At 47.4% G+C, this 15,517-nt stretch overlaps 1 protein-coding gene across 7 annotated transcripts in view; it reads right to left on the bottom strand.

Moving 5' to 3' along the window:
* GGNBP2 (gametogenetin binding protein 2) overlaps nt 1-12,493 on the bottom strand; it is a 31,581-nt gene extending 19,088 nt beyond the window's left edge. For 4 of the 7 annotated variants that reach the window (XM_079955566.1, XM_079955568.1, XM_079955571.1 and 1 more), the window contains exons 1-2: nt 12,318-12,493; nt 8,831-8,968 (exon numbers count right to left, since the gene is read on the bottom strand). In XM_079955566.1, the coding sequence (XP_079811692.1) occupies nt 8,831-8,968; nt 12,318-12,368 (189 nt within the window). In that variant the 5' untranslated portion in view covers nt 12,369-12,493. Of the gene's footprint in view, nt 1-8,830; nt 8,969-11,810; nt 11,941-12,094; nt 12,263-12,317 lie in introns of those variants that run through there. The other 3 variants (XM_079955567.1, XM_079955570.1, XM_079955569.1) reach the window with 3 other exon arrangements.
* Nucleotides 12,494-15,517: the final 3,024 nt, after the last annotated feature.

Genomic DNA, 15,517 nt, shown 5'->3' with positions numbered 1-15,517 from the left:
CGGAGATTTAGGAGCAGAGTTCTTCATCTCCTAGATGGGCTGCCTTCCCAGGTGGATGAGCCCCATCTGCCCCCCACTTCCCGCTATAGCATATGCAGAAACTGCCAAACTGTTGGACCCACTATTGGTCTCATCCGCTCCATCAGCCAGAACCTATCTTCGTATGCGGGGGAAGTCCCTAACTCACCAAGGGTTTGAGACCCATCGGCTACTCTCATCCGGTTTAGCCAGCCAGTTAAACAGGAACAATGGAAACTGCCTTATACCAAGTCAGACCATTGGTCCATCTAGCTCAGTACTGTCAATATTGACTGGCAGTGGCTCTCCAGGGCTGGAGGCAGGGAGTCTTTTCTTAGCCCTACCTGGAGATGCTGGGGATTGAACCCGGGACCTTTTGCATGCAAAGCAGGTGCTCAACCCCCTAAGCTACAGTCCTTCTGCTTATCAAAGGGCTTGTGCACTTCCTAAGTAGTCAGCAGCCTCCAAACGCCCCGCAAGAGTAAGTGATCCAACGGCTTAATTACAGCAACAAAATTACAGAGCGGGAATCACGCACGTGTGACAGCTTAATGGTGGGGGAGAAGCCAATTCTCCCAAAGTGCCAATTTAGGAGCGCATTAATTAAAAACAAGTGACTCCAAGGTACAATGTTTTCTACTCCTGTAGCCCTGCGTGAGGAGGGGGGGGGACGGCTGGGAGCAAGGACTACCCTGCAGATTTACACTAATTGGCACAGCGCTTTGGGACACTTCCGGATTTGATGCCTACTTGGTAAATCTACACCCAACAAGGGCTGGCAGGTCTGCCTCATGAGGCACGGAAACGGGCATCCCCTGAGAATCTCTCGCTTTTGAGCTCTTGGCAAACACAAGCTGGAAGAGTGTGCAGAAGCATTCCACTCTAGCAGAGTGTTTGTGAAGAAGGCTTCCACATATCAGAAGTTTGGACTACAGAAGTCCTGAGCACACAAGGTACAACTGTGGCTCCCTTTTCCAAGGACCTCCCCCCCCCCCGCCTTAATTTGGATGGTAACACCGTCTGCGTTATGGATCTGGCACACTTTCATTTCCCCGCCGCCTTTCAAAGGAAACCCCCAGGAACTTCTGAACTGCGGCTGGGGGTGGCATTAATGAAAACACACATCTCAAAGCCGGTTCTGCACAGGTGGCTCTTGAGAACCAGAACTACAGAACCAGAAAGAATCAAAGTGCTTTTTAATAAGGTGCATGTGGGGGTTCTTTTTTTTGGGGGGGGGGTTCACCAAGTTAAGATCTAGCTTCAAGCTTGAGCACTTAAAAATAAAAAACCTGCAATTCAGTTAACACCTTTAACACATTTCTCTTCAGTGGAATGTCTGGTGGCCCCTTTGAGGTGTAACAGGTGAAAGCAAAGTGGCCTGGCTTTTGTTATTTTCATTTTCCAAACAAAAATCATGATAGCCACGTTCGAAAATCTGACAGGTTGTCACATGGATGATGGGGCAAGCTTGTTTCCTGCTGCTCCAGAGGGCAGGACCCAAATGAATGGATTCCCATTGCTACAAAGGAGATTCCAATTCAACCTTAGAAAGAACTTTTGGATGGTAAGAGCTGTTCAAAAGGGGGAGGGACTAACTCAGAAGGTGGTGAGCTCCCCTTCACTGGAGCTTTTTAAAGAGAGGTTTGATGGTCACCTGTCAGGGATTAACTAGCTGTGATTCCTGCATTGCAAGGGGTTGGACTAGATGACCCTTGGTTCCCTTCCAATTACACAATTCTTTATTCTATGCAACTACAGGTAGTGTTGAACCAGCCTAGCTAAACATGAGTTCTGTTTCATTTTCTCTTCTCTGTGTACTTTGGCTCGGCAATTTTTCAAAGAGGTCCAAAAGTTACCCTACGCAGACAGCATTCCATGTGCTTTGCAACTGTGGCATAACAGTGACAACTAGTTGGTGTGCAGGTCTGAGCTCCTGCCTTGTGAAATATCACTTTTAATTACCACCCTGCACGGTTTCATGCCACTACAGCACATGCCCACATCCGAAACAGCCCTGCCTCGATTATGAGCATGCAAAAATATTATTAGCATTTGTCCTTCTGGATTTCATAGCACCCCAAGTTATTTCGCTCAAAGTTCACACATCACAGTAAGACGCAAGCCATGGTTTACTGAGCAGAAGCAAAACTGCACCCACTTCATCCTCCCCATTCACACTGGGACCCAATTTCCAACTTTGCAACCTGCCTGAACCAAGGGCTGTGGTTTGATCTGCTCTTAACAAACCATGATCTATAAGTAAAGGTTTGTTCTGCAACATGGTTTCATGGGTGCAAAACCAAACCAATATCCCAGATCCAAATTAGAAGGAGCAGTAGAGGCCTCTTGGGCACATACACAGCAAACTGGACTAGAATCTCCTACTTTCATTGCCTTCTCTTCTCTGTGGTGCCACTCTCCTCTGAAGTGCACTGGGTGGTTAACTGGGAGAAGAACCATTTCAGTAGTGGCACCTTGATGTTGGAACAACCTTCCAAAGGAGATCCCGCCCCCCAGATGCCTACCTTGAGGGGATGGGAGATAAATTCGACCTGGTCTGAATCTAAATGAGACTCTACCTAATTTGCGCACCAACTCAGCTATCCATCACAACTTGCCACTTCACCAAATTTTGCAATTCAGTTCCCCAACCAAGTCATATGCACAAAAATGCACATGGTAGGTCAGGTGTACATTTTTAAAAGCACATATTAGTGAAATTAATGTACAAAAATACATTGTATTTGGGGGGGGGGAAACGGCTAGCAAAAATGGGAATATTCAGCAAAGCTGAATACGAAGACATGTGCATTAGAACTTCAGGCGCAAACATTGAAGAATTTTCATAGTAATTTTCATGAACATCTTTAAAAAAACAACAACCTCAAACTGATGTGGAATTCTGGAGAGCTGAATTTAAGACTGGAAGAAGAAGAAACCGAAATGGAGAGATTTGCTTCTCCCTATTTGGTTTCATTTTTCATCACAAAGTCAAAGACCATTTTATGACCCCAGAGCTTCTCATCTAATCTGGTTTCTTAAAATAAAATAAATATATATATTGCTGTTTTTATACTACTCTCTAGATTCACGACTTGTGTGTTTATTGTATATCTGGCTTATGTGGAAAGCCACTCAGTGTTTGGAGGGCAAGGGGAAGAAAGCCCCACCATGAATTTTATGGAAGGCGAGGAGCACACCTTGCCAATCCCCAACTCCACCCCAGATCTCCCTCCCCAAAGCCAACCACAGAAAACCTTATCTTGCAAGTGGAGGCCTTGATCCTTCAGAAGGTCAGAGGTCACTGAGAAGAGAAGAATGACTCATGCTCCCAGAAGGCAAAGGAGTGAACTTTGGTCCAATCCAACATTCCCACTGCCTTATGAGCACAAACACAGACTCCTTTGATTTGCAAGGATCTTTTCTGTCCTTTAAACTTTGGGGTTGGGGAACCTGTTACCACCAGCACCCAGATGTTGTTAGGGGTTCCCAACTCAGCCCCAGCCAATGTGGCTACCGGCCAGGAATGATGGGTGCTTTTCTAAAATATCTGCTTAACCCTTTCTCTAGCCCTATGCAACGTACACAGGAATATTTAAAAGTAGGTGGGGACAGCCCTTCCAGACAGACAGTGTTAGAAACTCAGATATATAAGCTAATTGCCAAATGGCACCTTAAACCTGGGTAACAGTTGCCACAATGGAAGGCCTAGGTGCCTTTTTTCCAATGATATTTTTTATTTAATTTATTATTATTATTTACTACTACTATTGATTTCACTTCTATACTAGCTTCCCGTGCTATACTAGCGTTTCCGTGCGCTGCTCTGGTTCATCAGAAGAGGCATAGTCATGCTGGCCACATGACCTGGAAGCTGCCTGTGGACAAACGAAGGCTCCCTTGGCCTATAAAGTGAGATGAGCGCGCAACCTCAGAGTCGTCCACGACTGGACCTAACAGTCAGGGGCCCCTTTACCTTTACCCTGCTTTAAATTTTAAAGAAAAAATCTCAAGCGGTTTAAAGGTAAAGGTAAAGGGACCCCTGACTGTTAGGTCCAGTCGTGGACGATTCTGGGGTTGCGCGCTCATCTCGCTTTACTGGCCAAGGGAGCTGGTGTTTGTCTGCAGACAGTTTTTCCGGGTCGTGTGGCCAGCATGACTAAGCCGCTTCTGGCGAACCAGAGCAGCAGTTCACAACACATCAACACATCAAATAATACAAATTCAAGCTTCAAGGAAAATATTTCAGATCCTTCTATATGTGACTTTTGGCTTTCCCCATATTTATTTGCCTACTTAATTTATAGAGCTGACCCATAGCAGAAGTGCTCTAGGAAGCCAGTGTTAGTGTCTGACCAAGACCTGGGAGTTCAGGGTTCAAATCCCCCCAGTCATGAAGCTCACTGAGTGACCTGGGGCCAGTTAGAGCCTCTTAACCTACCTCACAGGGTTGAGGCAGATGAGGAAGGCAAACCATGTACTGCTTGGAGGAAAAGGTGTGGTATAAATGCGATAAATAAGCTCTCCTGTTTACCTGTTTAAGAAAGCTGGAGGGGCCAGTTAGATGGAAATGTTGGTCGCCAACCTGGCATCTAGAGATCTCCATGTGGTTGCAACTGGACCTGCGCCAGTCTCAAAACGCACCTGGCCCCTGGCTAATTTCTAACACTGCAGAGAGGGGAGGGGACTAGCTCTGCACTATAGTAACCCATCACTATATCAAAGTAACTATATCAAAGTAAAGGATATGGGCCTTGACACAGAAACTGAGCAGCACTCATGCAAAGGGAAGAGGACACAGCACAGCAGCACAGCAGCCCCAAGTTCAAATCCTGGCATATCCAGGTTATCAGGTATTGGGAGAGCCCTCCATATGTTGTTGAACTACAACTCCCATCAGTCCCAGCCAACATGACCTACAGTCAGGGATTATGGGAGCTGCAGTCCAAAATACCTCGTGTGCAATGCTTCTGGTCTACATTGACTGGCACCAGCTCTCCCTCCCTCCCTGCCCACAATTCTAGCAGGCTTGCAAGCTGCTGCTCACCTAGGGCACCCAAGCAGCACCTCCAGGTGACCAGGCAACAAAGTTTTGCAACCTGGAAGAGAAGTGTGTTCGCCCCGCCACACACACGTCCTACTCTGCTCATGTTTCCAGTGGGCCACAAACTAATCCTGGTACGCGCTGACTGTTGAACTACCAAATATATTTAAGGTAAAGGTAAAGGGACCCCTGACCATTAGGTCCAGTCGTGGCCGACTCTGGGGTTGCGGCACTCATCTTGCTTTATTGGCCGAGGAAGCCGGCGTACAGTTTCCGGGTCATGTGGCCAGCATGACTAAGCCACTTCTGGCGAACCAGAGTAGCACACGGAAACGCCGTTTCCCTTCCCACCGGAGCGGTACCTATTTATCTACTTGCACTTTGACATGCTTTTGAACTGCTAGGTTGGCAGGAGCAGGGACCGAGCAACAGGAGCTCACCCCATCGAAGGGATTCGAACCGCCAACCTTCTGATCGGCAAGTCGTAGGCTCTGTGGTTTAACCCACAGTGCCACCCACGTCCCTATCAAATATATTTGGAACGTCCAAATACATTTGGAAGGTGGCAAATAGTATGGATTTGCACCGCTGCCATTATCCAAGATGCTTTGGTCAGGGAGAAGCTGGAGGCACAGAGGCAGCAGAACAAGAGGGAAGCTTTTGCAGCCAGCTTCTGAAGTGACACATTCATCAGGGTGTCCCCAGTTTGGGGCTCTGCAGGTGTTTTAGAGCAAGCTTTTAAGTCTCAAATGTAAGAGAGTTCTTAGATCAAGAGGCGGCTGTCAGCTCAGCAGGAACCAGGTAAAATGGTTCATCTCATCCAAATCCTTCCACCAAAATGTAACAAGGCTCACCTTGAGCTTGGGGCTACAACAGACACCTAGCTGTAGCGCCGAGTCCCCAATCTAAGGCCTGCAACTGGTAACCACATTGCAGGACACACAGCGACCCATTTCAGCACCTTTTGAATTGTTCGACATCTCAAAGAGTTATTAAAGTACAGTGAAATCCTAGCCATTTTTTGCTGGGAAGTTAAATATGCCTCTGTGTCCAGTGTTAGAAACTCTGATATATAAGCTAGGTGCCAAACGGTACCTTAAAACTAGGTTACGGTCACCACAACGGAATGTTTATTTGCCCGGGGGTGGACTAGAGGACCCCCAGGGGTACCTTACAAAAAAACAAATCTATGATTCTGTGGTCTCAACTACATTGCTTGACTGCAGCTTGCTCTTACAACAATTCACTTGTCCCAGTATCCAAGATGGAGAAACACATACTGCAGAAATGGAAATGGTGTTAACTATGGACTAAGGCAAAGGTTTTTCAACTGTGGTCGCCCAGAAATCTCCATGTAGTGGCAACTGGACCCATGCCAGTAGCAAAACACACTTGGTGCCTGGCTAATTTCTAACACTGACTGTGTCTAATGGGGTCTTATGCCCTACCCAATTAAGGGTGTTTAGGATTGCAGCTTTGTAAGGCTGTATACAGTGGTACCTCTGTTTACGAACACTTAGGGTTACAAGCGCTTCAGGATATGAACTCCGCTAACCCGGAAGTAGCTGCTCCTGGTTGCACACTTTGCCCCAGGATGAGAACCGAAATCGCACGCCAGAGGTGTGCGCACAGTGGGAGGCTCCATTAGCAAAAGCGTGCCTCAGGATAAGAACGGTTTCAGCTTAAGAACGGACCTCCAGAACGAATTAAGTTTGTAACCAGAGGTACCACTGGACATGCTATGTCTCTAAATCCTGTTTGAAGCCTGTTCTTTTCCTCAAATAATTAGGGGCACCACGGTTTGTTAAGGGTTGCTGGGCACTGTAACTTGGGGAGGGGTGCACTAGAGTGCCCAGAATCCTTTGAGGGAAAGAATGTTAAATGTGTAGCATATACATAGCCTTAATCATCACTCCATTAAGCCTGGCTGCAGCGAGTGGATGAACTACCGGATCCAAACATATTCTGACATAATCTGCATACGGGAAGAGGAAGGAAGCTCCCAGTGCAGAATGAGGCCTCCGGTGAGGTCCAGGCTGCGGGCACATCTGCTTCTTATTGGGGGGGGAGCGATGTGTATGAGGACACAGCTACATCTTGCAGCAGTGGTGTAGAAGGAATTTCAGCATGACACGCACAAATGAAAATTTGCTATTAAAAGGTGCCGTCCAGTTGTCCAGGTTAAACCAGGAAAGAGGACTCGGCTCAGAGAGTGCCAAAGGATAGTGGCATTCATGGAGCAGAAGGCTATTAAGCCACAATGGCTTGGTGCTCTCTCCAGCATACCAGGTCCAGAATAAAAGCTGCTGGGAATCACAGGTGGGAGAGTAGTGTTGTTGCACTCAGGTCCTGTGTGTGGTTATCTGGTTTGAACAGCATGCTGGACAAGACGGGCCATTGGCCTGACTCAGCAGGGCTTAAACCACATCACCAGGGACCGCCATGGGATGCTGAGTTGTAATCTTAGAAGCTGCCCAGCGATTTCCTTTTCCTGGGTAACTTCCTCTTGGTGGAGGTTCACCAAAATCGGAGCCTGAGCATCTTTTAGAAGCTTACATTTTTTTTGGAAGCTGATTTCAGCTTACTCAAAAATCAAGACTCCCATAATCGCAAGTAGTCTGTATTTGGCACTGAGAATATGGTGGGAGAGTTTGGTCTTTCCTAGCCAAACCTCTCTCTGACAGTGGATAATCCAAGTGCCAGACACACTTCCACCTTTGGGATATCAAACCAAAGGCTGCAAAATAAGACAGACTTTCTCTCTGGAGGTGGGAGCTCTAGTTTCTGCTGTCACAGAATTTGGATCATCTCTTACACCACTTTCTCTCCCCCAAACAGTTCTGAAACACATGGTAGGGAGAGATACGTCAGGTCACTAAACTCCTAACATAAATATGAGTAACATATCCAAAATGCTTCTTGCACCATTTCAAGAGCTGGTGCAGTGCAGAGGTTAGGACCTGCGGGGCCAAGGTTCAAATCTCTACTTGGCCATGAAGCTCACTGGACCACCTTGGGTTAGCTAACCCACCTCCCAGGGTTGTTGTGGGGGGTTAAATGAGGAGGAAGGGAACTGTGCATGCCACCTTGAGCTCCTCGGAGAGAAAGGTGGGATACAAATGCAATAAGAGCAAGAGTAATGCTAGGAGGAAATCCTTTTCAGCTGCACAGTGCACTGTTGTTTTTTAAAGAACACCACACAATAGCTACACACACAAAACCTCAAGCCACACAACTGCACGGAGCACGGCCACTGCAACCGAATCCTGGAAAGTTCACGAACTGATTTTGGGACGGAGACAGCCTGAGTGACAAGACAGCTAATAGGTCACTTAAGAAGCACAGAAACCTTTTCGCCTTTCAGGCGTCAGGCAAAACCACCAGAGGCCTCCCGCTTCTTTGCAGACACCTAGGTTCCAAAATGGCTACGACTATCTTCTGGTTAGGCCGGCTGTGTGTATGTGTGTGGCTCTCCCCCCCCCCTTCCCCTGCATGCGTGTGTGTCAGAGACATGGTTAAGGGGGAAAGCGCACTGTGTGCACAATTGATGCAACAGTGTGTGCAGCAAAGCGCACCAATTACTGTCCTGGGAGAACTCCAAGGCGGGGCTGAGGCCTTTCTAGAGCCCGGGGAGGGCGGTGGAGTGGAGCGGGAGGGGGGTGCGAGAGAAAGAGAGAGCTCGCCTAGGCATTGCAAAATACTGCCTCAGTATGTTGCAATTCCTCCGTGCACCCAGCGCACAGCCCAACTTGCCCAACCGCCGCTTACCGTCAGGGTGTCATCGATGTAGAGGGGGATCTGTCGCCTCTCGAAGGGGAATTCTTCCTCGCCGTCCCTGCAAACTGCCACCAGCCGCGCCATCTCTGCCGACGCCGCTACTCTTGCTTCTTCCTCCCAGCTCCTAGCCTGAAAACAGCCAAACCCCAGGCAAGTAAATGCAAGCTCTGGTTTCGCCACCGCACTTTCACCACAAGAGGGAAACTCAGCCTGCCTTGCCGCATTGGATGATTCGGCATGGGGAGATCCTCTGAAGGAGAGTGCCCCCAATAAAAAAGCAAAGGCCTCTTGGGGCGGGGGAAGGAAGAAGAGGACACTTGACAGAGTTTTACCCTGGATTTCAACCCCCCCCCCAAAAAAGGGCTTCTGCTTTCTATCCTTACAGCTAGTGAACTGTCAGTTCTAGGAATTTCTGGAAAATCTAAGAGCTCATTAATACTTCTAAGCCAGAAAAGGAAACCAAAAGTGGGATATTGGAGTTTGCGAGGGGGGGGGGTCACTGGGGGACAAAAACATCAAAGTGTAGGTCAGAGAAAGAGTAGAAGTATTTACTCCCATCTCCTGTTTTTATTAATTTTGGTATGGCATAGTTTGTTTATGATAGGGTTGTATCCAGCCACTTTTTACTCAAGAGCACACCCACTGAAATTAATCAACCCAAGTTAGCATTGTCCATTATTTTCAATGGCTCAAAGCCGAGTAGGGCTTGCATTAGAAAAGTCTACAAAGCAGTGAACAGTGTTAATGTTATTACAAAAGAAATATACAGCAAAAATGCAGTATGTACAATTGATCAATAAAAATATTATTATATTATACACACAGAGAGAGAGAATGTATATTTCTGTAAAATCACTGCATACCCCTCAAGATGCTCTGAGGATTAAGCAGTATATAAATAGCTGAAATAAATAAATCTATGTTGAATCCAACAAAATAAAGCTATTTAAATTAACAGAACCAAGTTAGTCACGTCTATTAAACCTTAAATCTTTAGCAATAGCATTGTGAGGCTTTATTTTTGTAGTGGGCAAGAGATGCCCTTCTTCCACAAAGGTCCCAGCACAAGAAGACAGGCACCCATTATTTCAGTAACCTTCATTTTATCACTGGCTTGACTAGGAAAGAGGGAGCTTGCAGGCTCCCTGATGCTCTTCCACAATGCAGATCACCCTTAGTAACAGTAGTAAATAACAAAGGGCTGAAAGGCAACACAGAGAATGGCACCTTCCAAAAGGCTTGCCTGTTAAAAGCCAGAGCAGTGGACACACCAGGTACAAAGAGGAAGTTTATCAAAGAACAGTTCAGCCTTCGTTTGCAAGGTTGTTCCTAAAACTTATTTCCTGCGATGCTTATGGCTCCTAGCAAGGGAGCAGAGATCTCTTCCATCAGCCCAAATTCACTGAGTCAAAGGAGAACACAGGAAAAAACCTCAAATACCGTAATTTGAGGATTTGTATGACCACTGGCCAGGGATGATGGGAGTTGTAGTCCAACAACAGCTGGGAACCCAAGTTTGAGAAACACTGATTTAGAGACATACTACCTCAAGACCAAGGGTTGCATAAAACTCAGTTTTACTCTGAGTAAGACCCATTTAAATTAACAAACCCTAGTTAGTTCTGTATCTGTTAGTTATCTGTGATGGGTCTACTCTGAGTAGGACTAGCTTTAGATACAACCCCAAGAATGCATATGCTCCTTAGCTCTATGCCACCTTCAAAAATGATACAGTGAAATACTGTCACCAGGACTGCCACAATACAAAAAGCTGCCTTATACCGAGTCAGACTGAGGGCCCATCTAGCCCAGAACTGTACACTAAGCTAACAGTGAGTTTCCAGTGAGGGGTGTGGGTCTCTCCCAGTCCCTCTCACCCTCCCTAGCTATGAAATATGCACCTTTAAACTGCTCACCCAATGCAAGGAATAATTCCTCTTTACAAATAAATAGCCTGCCTCAGGTACACAGTCAAGCCCTTGTCACACACAGTATTTTAAAACCTACAATTAAAATCTACAATCAAGAGGGTTCAAACCAACACCTAATGAAAACCTGTGCTATGCAAATGCCACATACAGATATGTTAATCAAGGCACCAGGATTGACTGAAGCTCCCACTCAAGCTTGCACAGGCATTTCTGTGATACCAACCAATGCAGGCATGTAAAAAAAAAGGCGGAATCAGAAAAAGATGGGTGTTCTTTGGGGTGGGGCAGAACTGCTGCCATTCTACAGTTATCCACAAGCTTCATGCACATATAGATGTATGCACATCTATGCACCCATCCAACACGCCAAATTTTAAAACGACGTCTCCTTCCCACTATCACATTTGAATTAATCCTCCTTATCTTCACCCTCATCCCGTCAAACCAACTGCGGGGGAGACTTTCCTTAATAAGGGAGAAAGAGTGGGGTTCATCCTATCAGCCAACTCCCTTTTTTGCTTTTCTGCTTCAGCCCCTTCAACCTCCTTAAAGCCACTTTCACCCACTCCCTCTGATGTAAATATATATATATATATATATATATATGTATATGTATATTTCCAAATGCAAACACCTCGGGGCAAGGACCTGTTGCTCTGCAGCTTGGAAACCGCCATGCACCCTGAAGACGTTAGAAGGAAATAATTAAAGCAACAAGAAAAAAAGCCCGCTCAAGGTCTATCCTTCACGATCTCAAGGCTTAACCCCTAAAAGAGATTCTGGAGAACCTTTGGAGGGGGGGGAGTAGAAAGGAAATAAATCTACAGGAAGAATTAATCCTTCTAAGAAGGGAATAAATGAGGAGGGGGCTAACTAAGGTGTAAGGGAGAGAAAAAATCAAATGCCCCCTCTCCAAATTTCCTTGACGGGCTCCACACCTATATGCAAATTTACCATGCCTCCCACCCCCAGCCCACTTTTGCTATTGGCTGAGGCTCTGCTGCCCCTGTCGCAGCCGGGACTGGCATGTGCGCACAAACCTCAAAAGGGACGGGCAGTTTTTTGGCCGGTCTCTCTTCCCTTCCTTCGCCCACCCCTTTCAGGAGCGCTGCTACAGCAGACCTCGGGCCTCCTCGTCCGGCTTTAGCTCCTCCTCCTCTCGCGAGAGGCAGGGAAAAAGGCCGGCCAGCCCTCCCTTCCTTCCCCACCCGCCGCCCCCAACCAACCGCTTGGCCTGCCCCGCCCCCTCACTCCCTAACCCCGCCCACTCCCCACCCCACCCTTCATCTCCTCAACCCCGCCCACTTCCCCCTTCCGCCACCACCTTCCTCTCAGATTAACTGCTTGGCCGAGCTCCTCCTCCTCCCCTTCCTACTTCAGCGCACGGCCGTTTCGCTCGCCCTTTGGCTCCGCCCACCATGGCTCTCTCTCGGCGTTTTATTATGTACGCTCCGCCCCTTTCCTCTCTCCCCACCCCGTATTTTAAATCCTTCCTCCGCCTCGCGCTCCTCGGCACGCAGCTTGAGGTGAGGGCGCGCTTCCCTCACCCCTAGAGAAAGAGAAACAGGGGAGGATCCGTCTGGCGGCTTCTCGCGCATGCGCGAGTAGAAAGAAAGGCGTTATGAGAGAGAGAGGGAGGGGGAGGAGGGAGAAAACATAGATCTATATCAAGAAGCCCATCCCTCTTCCTCCTCCTTCGCTTGTCACAAATAGCCTCCGCTGAGAACGCGGGGAGAAGGAGGTGAAGGACCACGTGATCAATAAACGGCTCCCTCCGCCTGGCGAAATAGTTCGCGCGCGGGGAAAAGGAGAGCCATTTTGCCCTCAGTTCGCCCCCCAAACCTCCAAACGTGACGAGGGCCCAGTTCCTGCTTTTTCCACTCCACAGAAGACAGTCAATAAAAAACTCCCTCTCAAAACCCAATGCAGTAAAGGTTTCTGTCATGGTTTTAGTCTGACTTCTCAGGCCAACCACTGTCCCCTCAGCCTCACCTACCTGGCCGGGTTGTTGTGAGAGGAAACAATGGTGGAGGGGAGAACCATGTACACCACCGTGGAGAAATAATAATAATAATAGTGTGGGGACAAGGAAGACCTGGTGGAGGGAGAAATAATAATAATAATAATAGTGTGGGGACTAGGAAGACCTGGGTTCAAATGGCCACCCTGAGGACGATGAATCAGCTAAGACTGTTTCACAGGGTTTTTGGGAGGCCAAAATGGTTCGGCCTTAAGCTCATGGGGTGAGTGGTGTTGCCACTCACAATCTCTCAGGCTGGCCTATTGCGCAGGGTTGTGCGAGAGGACAAAAATGGTTTGAAGTCGAACTCGGCAGCAGGAAGCTCTTTGGCTGATGGTGGCCTTGAGCCAGCCGCTCTCAGACCAGCCCGCCTTGCAAGGCTGTGACGATGGAACCCGGCCCCAAAGCTCACTGGGGAACCCATTAGGCCAGTCTCCATTGGATTACAGGGTTGTGGAAACGAAAATGGTGCAAATCCCTGCTCGGCCGACAAAGCTCTCTGGGCGGCTGCAGCTCTCAGCCTAGCCTCCCTTGCGAGGATGTTGTGAGGGCAAAATGCTTTGAAGCCCCACAACATAAATTAGGAATGGGGAATCCATGGCCCTCCAGGTGGTGGACTACAACACCAATCATCCCTGACCATTGACTATGCCGTACTTGGTGCCTGCAACTCACAGACCTCAAAGTAAAGGGTGGCGGAATAATAGTCTTGTGGTAATAATAATAATAATAATAATATTTATGCCCCGCCCATCTGGTTGGATTTCCCAGCATTTAAAAAGGAGTGTGTTGTAAATAAAAAATATGCCCTTTTCCCTTATGGGGTATCCAAGAGCCCATATAGAGTCCTTACATAGGTTCCCTATTGGTAGGAGACAATAACAGAGGCCAACCAGAGAATATTGAGAAGCAAAGCAGCTAGTAAGCTTGATCTTTATTGATCTGTTGCAACAGGGTACTCCCCTCACACACAGGAGAGGAGGAGGAACCCCAAAATTGCTGTGCAAGGGCTTATAAAGACTTTTGAAATTCCCATCCTGTAGATCAAGACCACCCCCAGAAACATTATACATTCATCCCAGAAGGGGTGTAACCTAAGACCACCCCTCAGATACATCCCACCTACATCACAGAAATTAAAATGTTGTTTTTCACCTGTCAGTTTATCTCCTGTCTGGCACGTTACTTGATTGGATTGCCTGGGGAGCCTGGCCATTCTTTTGTAGTGGTAAAATACTTATTTCCTGGGCCAGGTCACAGGCTCAAACACAGATTAAGACAGGATTTGTGAAGGAAGAGACAATGGGGAGGCTTTTCCATTTTGACCATGCAGAGAAACATTTGCTCAGTTTAGGAATCAAACTGGTTCCAGGTTGGCTTTCGTGTGCTGATCTATAAAATTCCTATCACAAGTGAAACTTTTTCTCTTTCAAAACCTGTAGCGTAATAAGCTTTTGTGCATGGGAAGCAGAGAACACTAAGGAGCTGATCAGGCTCGCATGAGAGAAAGAGGGGTGTTTAAAGAGCAATCATGTCAACTAACCAGATAATCTCTGCCTTCCACAGAGTACGTGGACAGCAGCGCCAAAGATGCCAACGGGACATTCAACGAGGGCCCCCCAGTGTCCTGAGAAAGTTTCGTAGCAGCTCAGCGGTACAGTGGTACCTTGGGTTAAGTACTTAATTCGTTCCGGAGGTCCATTCTTAACCTGAAACTGTTCTTACCCTGAAGCACCACTTTAGCTAATGGGGCTTCCTGCTGCCGCTGCCGCTGCACCTCCAGAGCACGATTTCTGTTCTCATCCTAAAGCAAAGTTCTTAACCCAAGGTAATATTTCTGGGTTAGCGGAGTCTGTAACCTGAAGCGTATGTAAGGTACCACTGTACAGCATCTGCTCTGCATGCAAAATGTCCCAGGTTCAATCCCCAGGTAGGTATGGGAATGTCCCCACCTCTGAAATACCACAGTAAGGCACAGGATCTACATGAACTGGATTGTCCTGCACATTGCTGCATTTACCTGGCCATTGGCTCATAGATTCCTGCTGTGATAGGAATTTGGAGGTCTTAGATATATGGTAATGTTCATAACCGCACGTACATAGATCAGCACAGGAAGGCTGACCTGAAGCCATTTTGATTCCTAAACTGAGCAAATGTTTTCTCTGCAAGGTCAAAGTGGAAAAGCCTCCCCATTGTCTGTTTCCTCACAAATCCTGTCTTAAGGGCACATTTAAGATATGAATACGGTGTGAGCCTGTGACATGGCCCAGGAACTAAGTATTTATTGTTACAAAGGACTGGCCAGGCTCCCCAGGAAATCCAGTCAAGTAACCTGCCAGACAGGAGATAAACAAGGACAGGAGAAAAAGAATATTCAAATTTTTGTTTTAAGACCGCCTTTTCTGTGATGTAGGTGTGATGTATCTGAGGGGTGGTCTTAGGTTACACCCCTTCTGTGATGTATGCATGATGTTTCTGGGGGTGGTCTTGATCTACAGGATGGGAATTTCAAAAGTCTTTATAAGGCCTTGCACGCCATTTTTTTGGGTCTCTCCTCCTCTCCTGCAGATGAGGGGAGCACCCTGTTGTAACAGATCAATAAAGATCAAGCTTACTAGCTGCTTTGCTTGTCAATATTCTCTGGTTGGCCTCTGTTATTGTCTCCTACCAATAGAGAACCTATGTAAGGACTCTATATGGGCTCTTGGATACCCCATAAGGGAA

Source organism: Podarcis cretensis (genome assembly GCF_951804945.1).
Source record: "Podarcis cretensis genome assembly, chromosome: 15".
Classification (NCBI taxonomy): domain Eukaryota; kingdom Metazoa; phylum Chordata; class Lepidosauria; order Squamata; family Lacertidae; genus Podarcis; species Podarcis cretensis.
Note: the sequence above shows the minus strand (reverse complement) of the source record. Positions and strands in the feature narration are given on the sequence as shown.